A 15,000-nucleotide genomic window follows, 5' to 3' on the forward strand; every position below is an offset into this window, starting at 1 on the left:
GCCGTTAGCTGGTGCAGCTAACTGCTAATGAAACATCTGTATCTTCAGTCGTTAGCTGGTCCAGCTAACTCCTAATGAAACATCTGTATCTTCAGCCGTTAGCTGGTTCAGCTAACTGCTAATGAAACATCTGTATCTTCAGCCATTAGCTGGTGCAGCTAACGGCTAACAAAACAGAGGTTTCATTAGCAGTTAGCTGGTGCTGCTAACAGTAACTAGCTCTCCCTCGGGTACATTTCGAGGGTCGATACCGATACGTCGAAACTTTACGGCGAAGAATCTCTCGGCCCGAACCGAACTTCCACGCCCGTCCGCTGAGAGTAATCTCTTTTCATGAACCTCCGCAGGATCCTGCTGCAGAGGGATTACAGCTTCCTGAGAGACATCAACATCTGGAACCCCTTCGTCACCGTGGGGGTCTACTCCTCCACGCTCTCCGCCGCCATGAGCAACCTCATCGGAGCCTCGCGCATCCTGTACGCCCTGGCCAGGGACGACTTGTTCGGTGGGTGAACCCGTTTCCTGCTGGGGGAAAGTGTGTCTTCTGACAGGGGGGAGGGGCTACAGTAAAATATACTTATTTCCTATGTTTATTAAATATGGAAGCTCGTTTCCGCACAAACAAATTATGAGATACTAAAGTCGGAAATCTCATAATTATGAATTTTTATCTAATAATTTCGACTTTATTATCTCATAATTATGAGATGATTTATTTATTTTTGCGGCGGTGACGGGCTTCCATAGAACATCATTGAGAGTGGAATACAGCATTTTTAGACACTTAACACGTTAAATATAAGGTGGATGTAGTAAATACACATTTAATATTCAGTTTTAAAGGGAAATAAAAGTCCCAGAGGAGTTAAACGATGTGTTCATGTAAGTTCATCCACCTCTGAAAATATATTTCAAACTAAACAAGATCAAATCAAGTTTGTGTTTTTATAAAAATATCAACATCTGTCCTGTGTTCAAGCACAGAGACACACACAGACTCAACTTTGAACTTTGAGTGATTCATTCATTCATTTTTCCTGTTACCATACATCTGAAACGATCCTAAAATGCCCTTAGTGAAACCATCGTGGATGGTTCAAATCCCGAAATACAGGTAATAAATGAAAGGGTTTAAAAGAGCGTGTCAGTTTTAATAAAAAGTCTCAAAATTTCCATCGCCTGTCTCCCGGTTGTAAAGTTAATATATAAATACAAAAATTACTTAAATTATAAGAATAAAATATGTTTATATATTTATAATATTTGGATAGAGGGAGAGAGATACATTTTTATTAATAAATATAAAATACAATATTTATTTATAATATTATTTATATATATATATATATATATATATATATATATATATATATATATAAAAATATATATATATAAAAAAGAATGTGGCCACACACACACACACACACACACACACACCCCGAGCGGTGCACGATGAAACCGTTTAAATTCCCACGGTGAGCGAACGTTGTCGTTATTAATGACTGTGAGCAACTTCCTGGTCCCGTCCTCTGCTCCTCTGCTGTGTGTGTGTGTGTGTGTGTGTGTGTGTGTGTGTGTGTGTGTGTGTGTGTGTGTGTGTGTGTGTGTGTGTGTGTGTCAGGCTAACGGCTGTATTAGTGGGAGTTCCTCTGCGGAGGCAGGAGAGAGCTCAGCTGTCTGACGAGCGACAGCCAACGGGTTAACGCAGATTAATCTCTTTAATTAAGAGTCGCTGACTGTGGAACCATAAATGTGTAATGTTCTTGTAGGAGGGATGAAACGGTCTGTGTGTGTGTGTGTGTGTGTGTGTGTGTGTGTGTGTGTGTGTGTTGTTCTTGTTGTCATCGTGCATGCCGCTCACAGCTTCACCTTGCCACCGTCCTATGCAAACAGAGTGATGGATGCGTCAATTCTCCGACGCAGAGTTCGTCTACACACACACAAACACACACACACACACAAAGACACACACACCTCCCAGATCTTCCCTTTTTTCAAGTCACTAATCTCCAACTCCTTCACCTCCTGTCCCGCCTCTCTCCCTCCTCTCCATCACCCACTCTGCTCCTCTCAGCCGCATTGATTTGACTTTAAAGTCTCGCTGATTTAATTCCCATCCTTCATCAACGCCCCCCTCCTCCTCTTCCTCCTCCTCCTCTTCTTCCTCCTCTTCCTCCTCCTCCTCCTCCTCCTCCTCTTCCTCTCGTCTTTTGATTCCTGTGCAACACAAATGTCATGGTTGTCATGTGATGGCGTTGTGTGTAAATGAGTTGTCCTCCAACAAACCACACAGACCTGTGAGGCACTAAATAAAGTTTGTCTCCCTCGCCCGCCCACTCGCTGTCACTCTCTCTCTCTCTCTCTCTCTCTCTCTCTCTCTCTCTCTCTCTCTCTCTCTCTCTTGACTTGAGTAGACGTGAAGTTAATTACATACATTTTGTTTGAATGCCAGTTACACCAGAAATGTACCATCCCTGGTCCAAATTAATTTGTTCTGTGAACTGTTGCGTAATTGCTGCCGCTCAACATTAATTATATAAGAGATATTTATGAATATGTATATTTATATATATACACACACTGTGCGACTGTCTTCAGCGTGAATAAACTTTTCTTTCTCCACGTCACTTCTTGAGGGTCTTACAAAGGGTCGTGAACATTGTTGTCATTGCCCACATTGCATTGTGGGATATGTATGCCGGCGTAGTGTTTGCATACTGAAAATATTATATATAGTACAAAGAAATATGATTCACACAACTGGGTTTTGGAAATGCTGAATCGTCAGAGTGTGATTTTTGCTTTCAGTTTCCTCAAAGTAAAGACGCTTTAATGTAGATTTTGAAGCTTCGGATTGGATCGCGATAAAATAAAAAGACTCACAACACAGTAAATATAATAGTGAGTATCATCAAGAGACTTGAAAAAGCTGCCTGAGTCTCCATCATGCTGGATGAATGAAACACAGAGGCTGATTTTAGAAAAAATGCAGGAAAATGCAAGAAAATGCAGCTGGAAACATGCAGACCTTCAACACGCTGTAACCGTCTTTCGCTATTTAATATTCTAATTTGTGCAAATCACAATGAAATTGTCCTCTGGCGCCCAAACTTTGCATGCCAAGTGACTCCATTAATATCTGGTGGAGGAGGAAGGAGGAAAGGAGGAAAGGAGGAAGGAGGAAGGAAGCAGGAAGCATTTTAACCCCCTGATGTAATTTTACATAATCTCTTAAATTCCCCTTTTAAAGGCACTTACATATGAGATACAAACCCATGAGTTACATCAAAATCTACACAACAATCTCCGCTCTCTGTATAAAGAGGCACCATTGTCCCAAGGCACAAGTGTAAAGAGATAAAACTGCCATAAAGCGGAAAAATGTAAGCTCAATTCTTGAAATTCTTCATATCTCTTGTGAAAACATACCTTCACTCATGTGGACGAACTGTTTTGGTGATGGAAATTGGTTTACCAAAGGTCTTCGGTTCACAAAAGCAGTGGAATATATGAATGAAATGGTGGCTACATGTGGACGTGTGCATGCAGGGTTTCCGCGCTCGGGGTCGTGAAGGTCACTGCGGATACTTCCATGTGGAAGCTGCTTCCTGAGCATTTAGCATGCCAGCAAAAGGTTTCCCACCAACATCTCTTTCCATCCCTGCAGGTAAGGTGCTGTCTCCGGCGAAGAAGACGTCCCACAGTGGGAACCCCTGGGTGTCGGTGCTGCTCTCCTGGTTCCTAGTGCAGGTCAGTGGAGCCACACACTTCTGCTTCGGACTCTTTCACTCCCTTCCTCCCCTAATGACGGCGACAGAGGCCCCTAAACACACAGGGTTCAATGTATGTATCGGTATTGGAGCATCTCTTTGAGTAAGGGCTAGAAGGTGTGCTGACCATGGACAGACAATGGATAGTATTACAACAACGACACAAACAAAACCCTCAAAAAATAAATCCTGTCGTGTTTTCTCAGGGGGGAAGACATAGATTTAGCCGGAGGAGGAAAGTATCGGCAGAGGCAAAGAGGTGAGGATGGAGAGACCGAGAGGAGGTGGAGAATCTTTGGAGCAAATAGGCCGGACCATCCCATCATTATCAGGCGTGAGCGTTGGAGCCGAAATGGCTTGTCATTATTTGCTCTCTCTCTCTCCCTTCCTCTCTCGCCCTCGCCAATCTCCAGGAGAGAAGGAGGAGGAGGAGGAGGAGCAATTAGATGGAAATCGTTAGCCGCTCCCATCAGAGATCATTGACTCTCTCGTCCCCTTTTCTCTCGGCCTCTTCCTCCGCCATCTGAATGATTCACTGATGACAAAAGTCTGATTGTAATCTCGCCTCACACACCGCTGGATGGAGGAGGAGGAGGAGGAGGAGGAGGAGGAGGAGGTATTTCAAGTGAAGCCCAAATGGGCCGACTGTAAGAACGAGGGGGGAAGAAAAACGCAATCACTGCTATGCAGACGATGCAGATTTCTGATCAAATACGCAAATGTTAAGCGAGCCTCAGAAAACCTTGGAGATTTCTTTGAGTGGCATCAGTAGAAAGACGATTGGAATCGCATTTCAAACCACCTCCGAAGTTTGTGGTTTGGATCCGATTTCAGAGAATCAGAAACCGTTTATTTGCCAGGAATGTTTACACAAACGAGGAATTCTTCTAGGCGGAAGGTGCACACATTAGACACGACAACAACAGCGCAGATAAAGTGCTCAGACAAACAGATAAGTGTATGTTAAGTGGCATGAGTGTTTAAATATGAAGTGTGCAGTGGAGTGACCGGTAAGAAGAAAGAAAAAATAGTCCTTGCAAAACTTTTTGGCAGTCCTTTCTAAAAGAAATCAATCTGGATAAAATCAGGATATTCTAAAAAAAAAAATGTCTAAAAGAGGCTTCAATCCCCTATGAATGGCTGCCCCCACTTTATATTTCTGAATCATAGCGTCACTCTGAGGTATCGACCGAGGCTCTTTGGCTGATGGAGGCTTAACAACAGCTGTGGTTTCTAACGCTGTTTCAATAAGTTCGGTTTACTTCCTGTAAACTAAAGGGCAGCACATGAAGCTCAGTAAAAGGTGTTTACTCTTGTCAGTAGTTCCTTAAAACAGTCTTTTAGTTATCTATCCCAACTTAACAAACAAAACACACAAAATCTGCCAACTTTTATGTCAAAGATTCCTCAGATTCTGTCATTTATTGATCATATTGTCCCCTTAGGGTACAATTTGTGCAACATTTGTGTTCAATACTTCTCGATTACACTCTTAACTCAAGCGCTCACGGTCCAGCCGTGACATTTCAACTCGGAAAAAAGCGTTTTGCTTTGGAGTCCACAAACATGGCTGCTTCCTCTCAATTTTTTTTTTCATTCCATATAAGTGCCCGTGTGAGCCCCCTTATTACAGCTAGATTTATGGCAATTTATGCACACCGCTTTCCACTAAGAAAAAACACTCTTTCAAATGGCCACACAAAAACACACCCGGAGGAGATTTAGTACGCACACACACACACACACACACACACACACACACACACGTGCACGCTGACAGCCATGCTGGCCTGTGTCTGAGCTAATGGCTAATTAATGCTCTGCTGTAGACGACTCCCGGGGGAGCGCTGCAGAGACACCCACTGACTTTCACTGCCAGAGGTCAGAGACGCTTTCTTGCCCACTTTCTCTTCTTCTTCTTCTTCTTCTTCTTCTTCTTCTTCTGTTCCGACTCATCATCTTCTTCTTTCTTTCTTTCTTTCCTCGGCTCTCTCTCGATTCGTCGTTTCTCGTTTCTCCTCTGGCTTTCTGACCGCCTGTCGATGATGTGACATCATTAATCTCCATTCCCCACCATTACCTCCCATCCTCTCTCATCCCACTTCACTTTACTTCTGCTTCACGGTCACAAAGTTGGTGATCTCCCCTCCGTAAACACCGATGATACGCCCTTGAGCCGCAGAAAAAACGACTCCGGCTGCAGCAGCAGAGTTTCACACGTAATTGGGGAGAAAGCCGGTGTGTTTGTTCCCAGGTAGAGTACAGTAGTTACCTCTTCCTCCTCCTCCTCCTCCTCCTCCTCCTCCGAGCAATCAGTCGCAGAGAGATGAGAAAAAAAGAAACACTCTTGATGATGAAGAAAAACCTTTAAAGTAGTTTCATTCTCTTCAGAAGAAATAATAATAATGAGCATTTTTACGCTGAAAGATTGCATGTTTATGCACGCGTTGCATGTGGAATGGGAGGAAGAGACGGGGAAGACTTGAGTTGTTATAGTTTGAAAGTGTTCACGATTCATCAGAGCGCATTTGGAGATTTGTGCAATTTACTCTGAGTGGATCGTAAGCTTCAGCCGACCACGTGAGGATAAAAGCACCAATAAAGCATTCGATTATGGAGTTCAGTTGTGAGTGATAAATATGTATATACATACCTGCACTTTCAGAAGAAAAAAAAGTAAGAATCAAAATTAAGTTTGGATGTTGATAATAATTTGATAACTTTAATATGACGGTAATGCATCATATTTAATACGTTATTCGACTACAGACAAATATAACCGCAAATCCTAACCGTGCACCATTAAAGTGATCCTGTTGGGTCATCTCATGCATGTAGGGATGAGTATTGTTAGGGTATATAGAGTGTAGTCGTACTCTTATTGATTCTGCTCATTGGGTCGGTTGCTTATTGATTCTCTTATCGTGATAATTATGGTTCTTTTTGATTATTTTGTGAGAACAAAAGACAATTAATTAAGAAAAGAATCAACATTTCTTTATTATTCTTGTATGTAAGTTGAATATATTAAAGTGTCGATAGCAGAACCGTTAACTACGGACCTTATCAATACATGAATCATGAAGCAGTCAGTCAGAAGGAATAAAACATTAAAATCACATTTATCATTTGATTTTAATAGCCCATCGGCCTTATTTAACCACGATCCAATGCTCTGTTTTAGCCAGACTCAAACCTGTCCATATACTTAAGACTGCCCCCTAGTGGCCAACACATGGGGGCTCGGCTCTCCCTCCTCATCGGACACGGAGAACTCTCAGAGCATCTCATGTAGCCGAGATAGCGTCTTAATTACCAGGGACCCATTAAGCCTCCGTCGCCGGCCCTCAAAGTGGAGCTCGGGGTCCCACAGGGGTCCTACTGGGGTCCCCGAGAAAAGGTAGAACAATTTAATTTTAACGGCGTCTCGCTCCCGAGACGTCGGTCAAATCTCACCTTGATGTCACCTCGTTCCTTCAGTGCAGACAGATAATTATATCTAACAGCGGAAAATCTTTAGAAGGTCCCTCTGGATCAAAATGGACTCATGTTCAATTATCTGGGGTTCCTTGACTTACAAATGGATTGGAACCTCAAGTCTTGATCGCAGCGTACTTTAAAGCCCTTTGGTGTAAGATTAAATACTTTTATTGCAATTTTACTAAGTATTTTGATAGCATACATTTCTTTAGATGATATTTGTATAAAATCCTGTGTTTCTTAGTGGTTTGCGTTGGGATCTGATAACCGCTTCCATTCAGGATCCAGGTCACAGCTCACAAGCTCAGATAATAAGTCCTTTTACCCAACATTTTAATTTGTCATCGCTCGTCTTTTAGTACGGCAAGGCAAAGCCGTGCTAAAATTTAGTTTGAACGTTTCCTTAATTATCTCCAGAGCCACATCGTTGTTTAACCTCATTTAAAGTTCTACAGTTCCACAACCCTTGTGTGAAGATACATGTGGTGTAAAACATAATTAAAGTAACCGTTAAGTTTAAGTATTTACGTAAACTCCGCCGACTATACCGCTGCTCCGTCAGCTTGCCGCAGAGGCCGTAAGGTTTCACTAAATGCATGATAAATAAACCTCTAATGAGTTTTTAACAATCTAATTGTACTTTTCTTTTGGAAACACCATAGATTATTCAGTTTTAAACGTGTCTAGCGTCCGATGCATTGAGCCGGTGGGCCTCTCCCCGTGTGAAGACAGACGGCGGTGAGGTACACTCTGTCATTTGCTTATAAATCAGATGGTTCCCTCGCTTTATATTCACGGCGGCGGCGCATGAAGATGCAAATCATGTGGTTGACTTGAGAGATTCTGAGGGTTGAACGGCGGGCGGGCGCTTTAGAATACACTCAACTGTCGGATTTTTCCTTTTCTAGCTGGTGCTTTTCTCCGGGAAGCTCAACACCATCGCCAGCATCGTGACCATCTTCTTCCTGTTGGTGTACGCGGCCGTGGACCTGGCCTGCCTCGCTCTCGAGTGGGCCTCCGCACCTAACTTCAGGTACACACACACACACTCACACACACACACACACATGTGTCATAGGGGTGGGAGAACATATTGATACACAAGAGTATTGCGATATTGTTTTTCTTTCTTCTCAAAAACACTACGATTTCAAACATTTCTCAGATTTTATGCAATAGCCGTGTGTTCTTTAAACAGTTTGGGTAATAAATAGATTTTAAATATCGTATATATTACAGGTACAGTACCCCAATATAACCACATCCCACATCCTTGCTAATAAATACAAAGCCCACCTGCGTTTCCTTGAATCCTTGAAGAAAAACCGTAGTTTTTCTCTCCCGCCTCCACGGCAAAGAGTGAATCCAACAACGGAGAAAGGTCTCGATGAATTTAAATAAATGGAGGCTGCGTTTAACACCTACAATCTAAATCAATACCAATGCCTGGACGTAGTCGTCTTGACGTCACTTATTGATTGGTTTATGGACTGCAGTTTCGAAGCCTCGAAATCTGCAATTTTGGCGGTCGCCATCTTGTTTTTAGTTTTTTTGCAACTAGTAGGCCGTAGTGACCATATTTGGACAGTGGGGGAGTGACGTGGTGACGGCGTATCGTTTTCTCATGAGCTTCCATACTGTGCAATCAGACCTCTTTTAAAAAATTTGGATGAGTCGCCCCCTGCTGGCCAGTAGAGAGAATGCAGGCCTGAGGCACTTCTGCATTGGCTTCACTTGAGTTTTGTTCGTACGGGAAGTGGTGAGCATACGAGACTTGGATTACGCTGCACACGCAAGTTGTGTGAGGGTTTTATACGTGGATGTGCCCTTTAAAAAAGGGAACCAATTGGGTAAAGTTGCATACCCAACCGGATACTTTGTTCAATGTCGAGCCGTGAGAGAAAAGCAGTTTTCTACAAGGTTACAAGGTGACACCGGGTGAGTAATGGATATACAAACGGTCATTTTGTGGCTGAAGTATGAAGCTGTCATAATGAAGGCCGGTGGCCGACACGTGACTCTCTGCAGCACATTTCCCTCACTAAACACCCTCCCCTCTTCCCTCCACCTCCATTGTTTATGCATGTGTGTGAAGACGTGGCTGTTTGCCAGCTGGTTGCTGCTATGGTGACAGTGCACTAATTAAAAGCCATAAAACCAGCCTCTGCTTATAGCCCCATGCTGGAGAGGGACCGACAGTAAAGCTGTGTGTGTGTGTGTGTGTGTGTGTGTGCGCGCACGTTTAGCCTGCTCAAGAGCGCGGAGATGTTTAGAGATTTAAATTTACAGTGTTTGTGTGTTGTTTGTATCACCGAGGACACTTGCAATGATCCTGATTTATAAAAGCTCCCCAGAGTCGTTCTCCCGCAGCCCGAGGACAGTTTGTACTGTATATGTAGCTCGATGATTACATCCAACGCCGCCCCGGCTCTCCGTTCGACTTTTTTTTTCTTCATTTTTACGAGTTGCATTTTTCCCGTGTAAAGTGTTGATGGTGTCACAAACGCTGTCATCCGAATCGGCACCATCTTTAATTTATAAAAGTGCATCCCCAGATCCAATGTTTTTTTCTGAAGACATACCTCCGTTGATTAAACTCCTCCGCTGGCTGTGAAATACTTTTCAAACATGACAACTGCTTCTGTTTTTATTTGTTATGGAGGAGAGAAACTGTTTAAACGCCATGCATCACTTTTTTGTCGTTTTATTTTGTTATGACAGATTGCCTCCAGCACTGCATTTGGTGTTGGGTCTACAAGGTAGATATTCCTCTGCAGTCATACTTGGAGATGAGAACATTTACAGCTTTCCAAGTCAAGGTTACATCAGTCAAGTATAGTTGGAATCAGCCAAAGAGCGGTTATTGGAGTTCCACTGTCTCAGGCCCCAATCACACATAGAAAGCACGCCGCCAGAAAGCACGCCGCCAGAAAATGCAACGCTAGAGAGCGCGCCGCTAGAAAGCGCGCCGCTAGAGAGCGCGCCGCTAGAGAGCGCGCCGCTAGAGAGCCCGCCGCTAGAAAAATCGCAACGCTAGAAAACGCAACGCAAGAAAATGCAATGCTAGAAGATGCAACGCTAGAAGGCGCACAGCTAGAAAGCGCGCAGCTAGAAAGCACGCCGCTAGAAAGCACGCCGCTAGAAAGCACGCCGCTAGGAAGCGCACCAGAAAGTGCAGCGCTAGAAAACGCAACGCTAGAAAGCGCACCACTAGAAATCGCACCATAAAGTGCAGCGCTAGAAAGCGCACTGCTAGAAATTGCGTCGCTAGGATTCGTGCCGCTAGAAATCACGTCGCTAGAAATCGCACCGCGTCGATAGAAAACCCGTTGCTAGAAAACCCGTCCTAAATTCGAGTCGAGGCTCATGACGTCTTAAATCGCATCGTACTTTTCTCCCTGATAATCTTTAATTGTGGACAACAAATCAGTTTGACAAATCAGCAGGACGAGAGCGTGTTAGCTTTAGCTGATTGCAGCACAGAGCTAACAGCAAACGTTAGCGGAGGTTCCATTGAGTCTCATTAAAAAACATTCAAGCTCTTATTCAGTTATAATTTGTTGGAGGCGAGGGGGAAATTCTAACGTTATCACGATGTCTTCAAATGTTGTCTTGTAAAAATGTATTTCGCTGAAAACCTAAGTACAACAAATTTAATTTCACAGCAATATAAAGTATATATTAGAGGATAATTATGAGCTGTTTATCTTCTAAACACCAGCTGTGATTGTTTATTGCTTTCTTTATGTTGTTAGTTTTTAACTTTGCTCTCAGTTGTGTATCGAGAATCGTGGATTTTCACTGCTATCGACTGCTACATTTCATTACCAACTTTTCTCTTCACATTTAAGGGTAGACGACTAATAGAACAAAAACATCTAAGCGTTCCTTTTTAGTGCTCATAAAACTGCATTGTCATGAAAAAATTTAAAAAATCATTATGAGCGTTGAACCATATATTTTTGAGGAAGTTACTTCTAACGAGCCTTCATGCCGAATGTTTAATTTAGAGTCTACTTCTAATTAAGGGTGCACAATTAGTCCACTTTTTACCGCCATCGCAGTGAAGCATTCAGAGCGAGTGTGAGAGACGAGACGAATGCTTTAAAGGAACAGCTGAAGAGAGCCTGAATAACAACAGCGTGTGACGCTGCAGTTTGTCAGACGACATGTTTTGATTATGTCTTCCTCTGGGTGTCGGGTGATTGACAGGAAGCAGAGTGAAATGTTCACTTTGCTGTTTGTGTGCACTCAGAGAGAACTTATTCCCTGGTTTCTGACACTATTATCCTGCCTTCTCATAGATGGTCCCCACTAGAAAAAATCATGAAGACATAAATACAGTTTGACATAATCTAGTTGCTCTGAGCTGTTCAGATCTGGTTATTTAAGAACGTGCACCAGTGTTACAGTGTTGATCCACGGGTGGAGGAAAGATGCAATGTGTGTTTCAGTAAAGTCATGTATTTGCTTTGAGATTCATTTTAATACCACAAGTATGTATATTCAATGCTCAAAGGGTTGCTTCAGCCAAACAAGTCTGCAGAGCCCTTCATGTCTTCACCTGCACCTACTGACCACCAGGGGGCGACTCCTCTGGTTGTATAGAAGTATATGCTTCATGTGTTAAAGCTGCATTCTCTCTCCTGACCACCAGGGGTGACTCCTCTGGTTGTATAGAAGTCTATGCATGTGTTAAAGCTGCATTCTCTCTACTGACCACCAGGGGTGACTCCTCTGGTTGTATAGAAGTATATGCTTCATGTTTTTAAAGCTGCATTCTCTCTACTGACCACCAGGGATGACTCCTCTGGTTGTATAGAAGTCTATGCTTCATGTTTTTAAAGCTGCATTCTCTCTACTGACCACCAGGGGTCGACTCCTCTGGTTGTATAGAAGTATATGCTTCATGTTTTTAAAGCTGCATTCTCCTTTCTGACCACCAGGGGTGACTCCTCTGGTTGTATAGAAGTCTATGCTTCATGTTTTTAAAGCTGCATTCTCTCTACTGACCACCAGGGGTCGACTCCTCTGGTTGTATAGAAGTCTATATAAATGACTCTACTTAATTTGTTATGGAGGAGAGAAACTGTTTAGAGTCAAACAGACCATAAAGCAGGGGATGCTTTAGGGGCGGGGCTACAAGATGATTGACAGGTCGACACCAGAGACGTTAACGGCTAGATCTGATGGACAGTTCTCAACATACGTGAAGGACACACACACACACACACACACACACACACACACACACACACACACACACACACACACACACACACACAGATTCCTTGCTTTCACAGATATACGTTAAATGCATACCAACTGCCACAAGAGGGCGCTGTGAGCATCAGAATCCAAAGTGTGTACTTCACAGTAATCGTGTGTACTTCACAGTAATCGTGTGTACTTTCACAGTGATCGCGTGAGGGTCCGTGACGAACTAACTCTCCGTCCACGCGACGGCGCCTCCTCTGGAGCTGTGCGCTATCGGCTCGCGCCTCGTTATCGCAGCTTGACCGCTGGCAGCGGCCGCTGGACACAAAGTTAGCCGCGGAACTTTTTCCCCCCACCGCCGATCTCTCTCTCTCTCTCTCTCTCTCTCTCTCTCTCTCTCTCGTCCCTGTCGGCCGTGGCGTGATAAGGCGGCCTGTTGTCTGGCGGGCCGCCTGCTTCGGGGCCTCCTTCCTCTTCCCCTTCCCCCCTGAGTCGTTCACTCTGCTACTTTATTGTTGCCGTGTCACCGGGCAAATTTCAACGGCAGTTGTTTGTGTGTTTTTATTTAGTTTCTTTTTGTTTTTCCTCCTCCCTTTTTCCTCCGCTCTCTCTCTCTCTCTGGCTCTCTCCCACGTCTCTTTCCAGGCAAAAAGAATTAAAAGCCATTTAGCGCCGTGTCCCTCCCCCTGAGAACGGCTCTGTAATTAGCATAACTAATTTAGCAGAAATATTTCCAGTTCCCCTTAAATTTGCTGTTGTGTAGAGGAGGGATGGAAATTATGATGTAGCGGAAAAGATGTCTGTGTGTGTGAGTGTGTGTGTGTGTGTGTGTGTGTGTGTGTAGGTATGCGATTTGGAGTGTGTGTGTGTGTCTGGGATCCAAGTCACGGCGGATGATTTTTCTTTTTTTTTGGATCGTTGATGTGTGAGCGCATCTGTCTCTTGGACTATCTGTGCTTCTGTGTGTGTGTGTGTGCGCTCGTGAGTGTTTTCCTTCATCTGTGTGTGTATGCAGTGTTATCGGTGTGTGTGTGTGTGTGTGTGTGTGTGTGAGGAGGCTTCTGTTGGCTGCAGCTTTATCAGCAGTGGCTCCAGCTGTGTGCAGTGTTCCTCGGGAGGAGGGGTTCCTGCTGCTGAAGCTGCGTGTGCCGGCCACTTGTACTTGTGGCTTAAACACGCATGAACACACACACACACACACACACACACACACACACACACACACACACACACACACGAACGTGTGCACACACAGGGTCACTGGCCAGGACGCTACTGAGCGCTGCACGCTAATGCCAAAAGGGATTTGTGGGAGGGGATGACCTTCAGTTCAGAGTGGGCAACTGGGATAAAGCAACTGGCATAAAGCAACTAGGGTAAAGCAACTGTGATAAAGCAACTGGGATAAAGTTAAGCAACTGAGATAAAGCAACTGTGGTAAAGCAACTGAGATAAAGTTAAGCAACTGGGATAAAGCAACTAGGGTAAAGCAACTGTGATAAAGCAACTGGGATAAAGTTAAGCAACTGGGATAAAGCAACTAGGGTAAAGCAACTGTGATAAAGCAACTGGGATAAAGTTAAGCAACTGAGATAAAGCAACTGTGGTAAAGCAACTGGGATAAAGTTAAGCAACTGAGATAAAGCAACTGTGGTAAAGCAACTGGGATAAAGTTAAGCAACTGAGATAAAGCAACTTGGGGGAAGCAACTCGGGTAAAGCAACTGGAATAAAGCAACTAGGATAAAGCAACTGAGATAAAGCAACTGGGATGAAGCAACTAGGATGAAGATAAAGCAACTGGGATAAAGCAACTGGAATAAAGCAACTAGGATAAAGCAACTGAGATAAAGCAACTGGGATGAAGCAACTAGGATGAAGATAAAGCAACTGAGATAAAGCAACTGGGATAAAGATAAAGCAACTGAGATAAAGCAACTGAGATAAAGCAACTGAGATAAAGCAACTAGGATTAAGCAACTGAGATAAAGCAACTATGATAAAGCAACTGAGATAAAGCAACTAGGATAAAGCAACTGAGATAAAGCAACTGAGATTAAGCAACTGAGATGAAGCAACTAGGATGAAGCAACTGGCTGCTCAACAGTCCACGTCGTGTGAGCTTCTCTGTGAATTGAGTGAAAGCTCTGTCCTCTGCCGGTGCGCGTCCTTCGTCCCAATGCGAGTCATGAGTGATTTGACAGATTGGAGTGTGTAAAAATCCAGATGGATCAGCAACCGTGTGAGGACGCAGGAGAGGAAACCGTTAGAGCGTCGTTATCGGTTGGTGAGGCGCGTGCCGTTAACTATTCAACGATTTTCAGGGCAATATCTTTTTATTTATAAAGCTATAAACTGTTGTCAGGTTAGTGAGAGCGCATCTCAACTCTGAGTGTGACATTAAAGGATGTTTTTGTTTAGGACTCCACCCATTGGTTGACGGACTGGCGTTTGGCCGCTTTGGCCGCCATCTTGGACGGGAGATGAACAAATATAAAAGGAAACAATTCTCGTCAGAAGCAGACAAAACATGA

The 15,000-nt window shown here is 43.8% G+C and overlaps 1 protein-coding gene across 1 annotated transcript in view; it reads left to right on the plus strand.

Annotated features, from left to right (window-relative positions):
• LOC306742428 (solute carrier family 12 member 9) overlaps nucleotides 1-15,000 on the plus strand; it is a gene marked incomplete at both ends in the record, with an annotated part of 54,717 nt that overhangs the window by 25,461 nt on the left and 14,256 nt on the right. Inside the window, 3 exons of the mRNA XM_079224810.1 lie at nucleotides 348-505; nucleotides 3,668-3,750; nucleotides 8,159-8,283. Coding sequence (XP_079080936.1) covers nucleotides 348-505; nucleotides 3,668-3,750; nucleotides 8,159-8,283 — 366 coding nt within the window. The remainder of the gene's footprint in view (nucleotides 1-347; nucleotides 506-3,667; nucleotides 3,751-8,158; nucleotides 8,284-15,000) is intronic.

The sequence above is a fragment of the Taurulus bubalis genome, assembly GCF_910589615.1.
Source record: "Taurulus bubalis genome assembly, chromosome: 10".
Lineage (NCBI taxonomy): Eukaryota > Metazoa > Chordata > Actinopteri > Perciformes > Cottidae > Taurulus > Taurulus bubalis.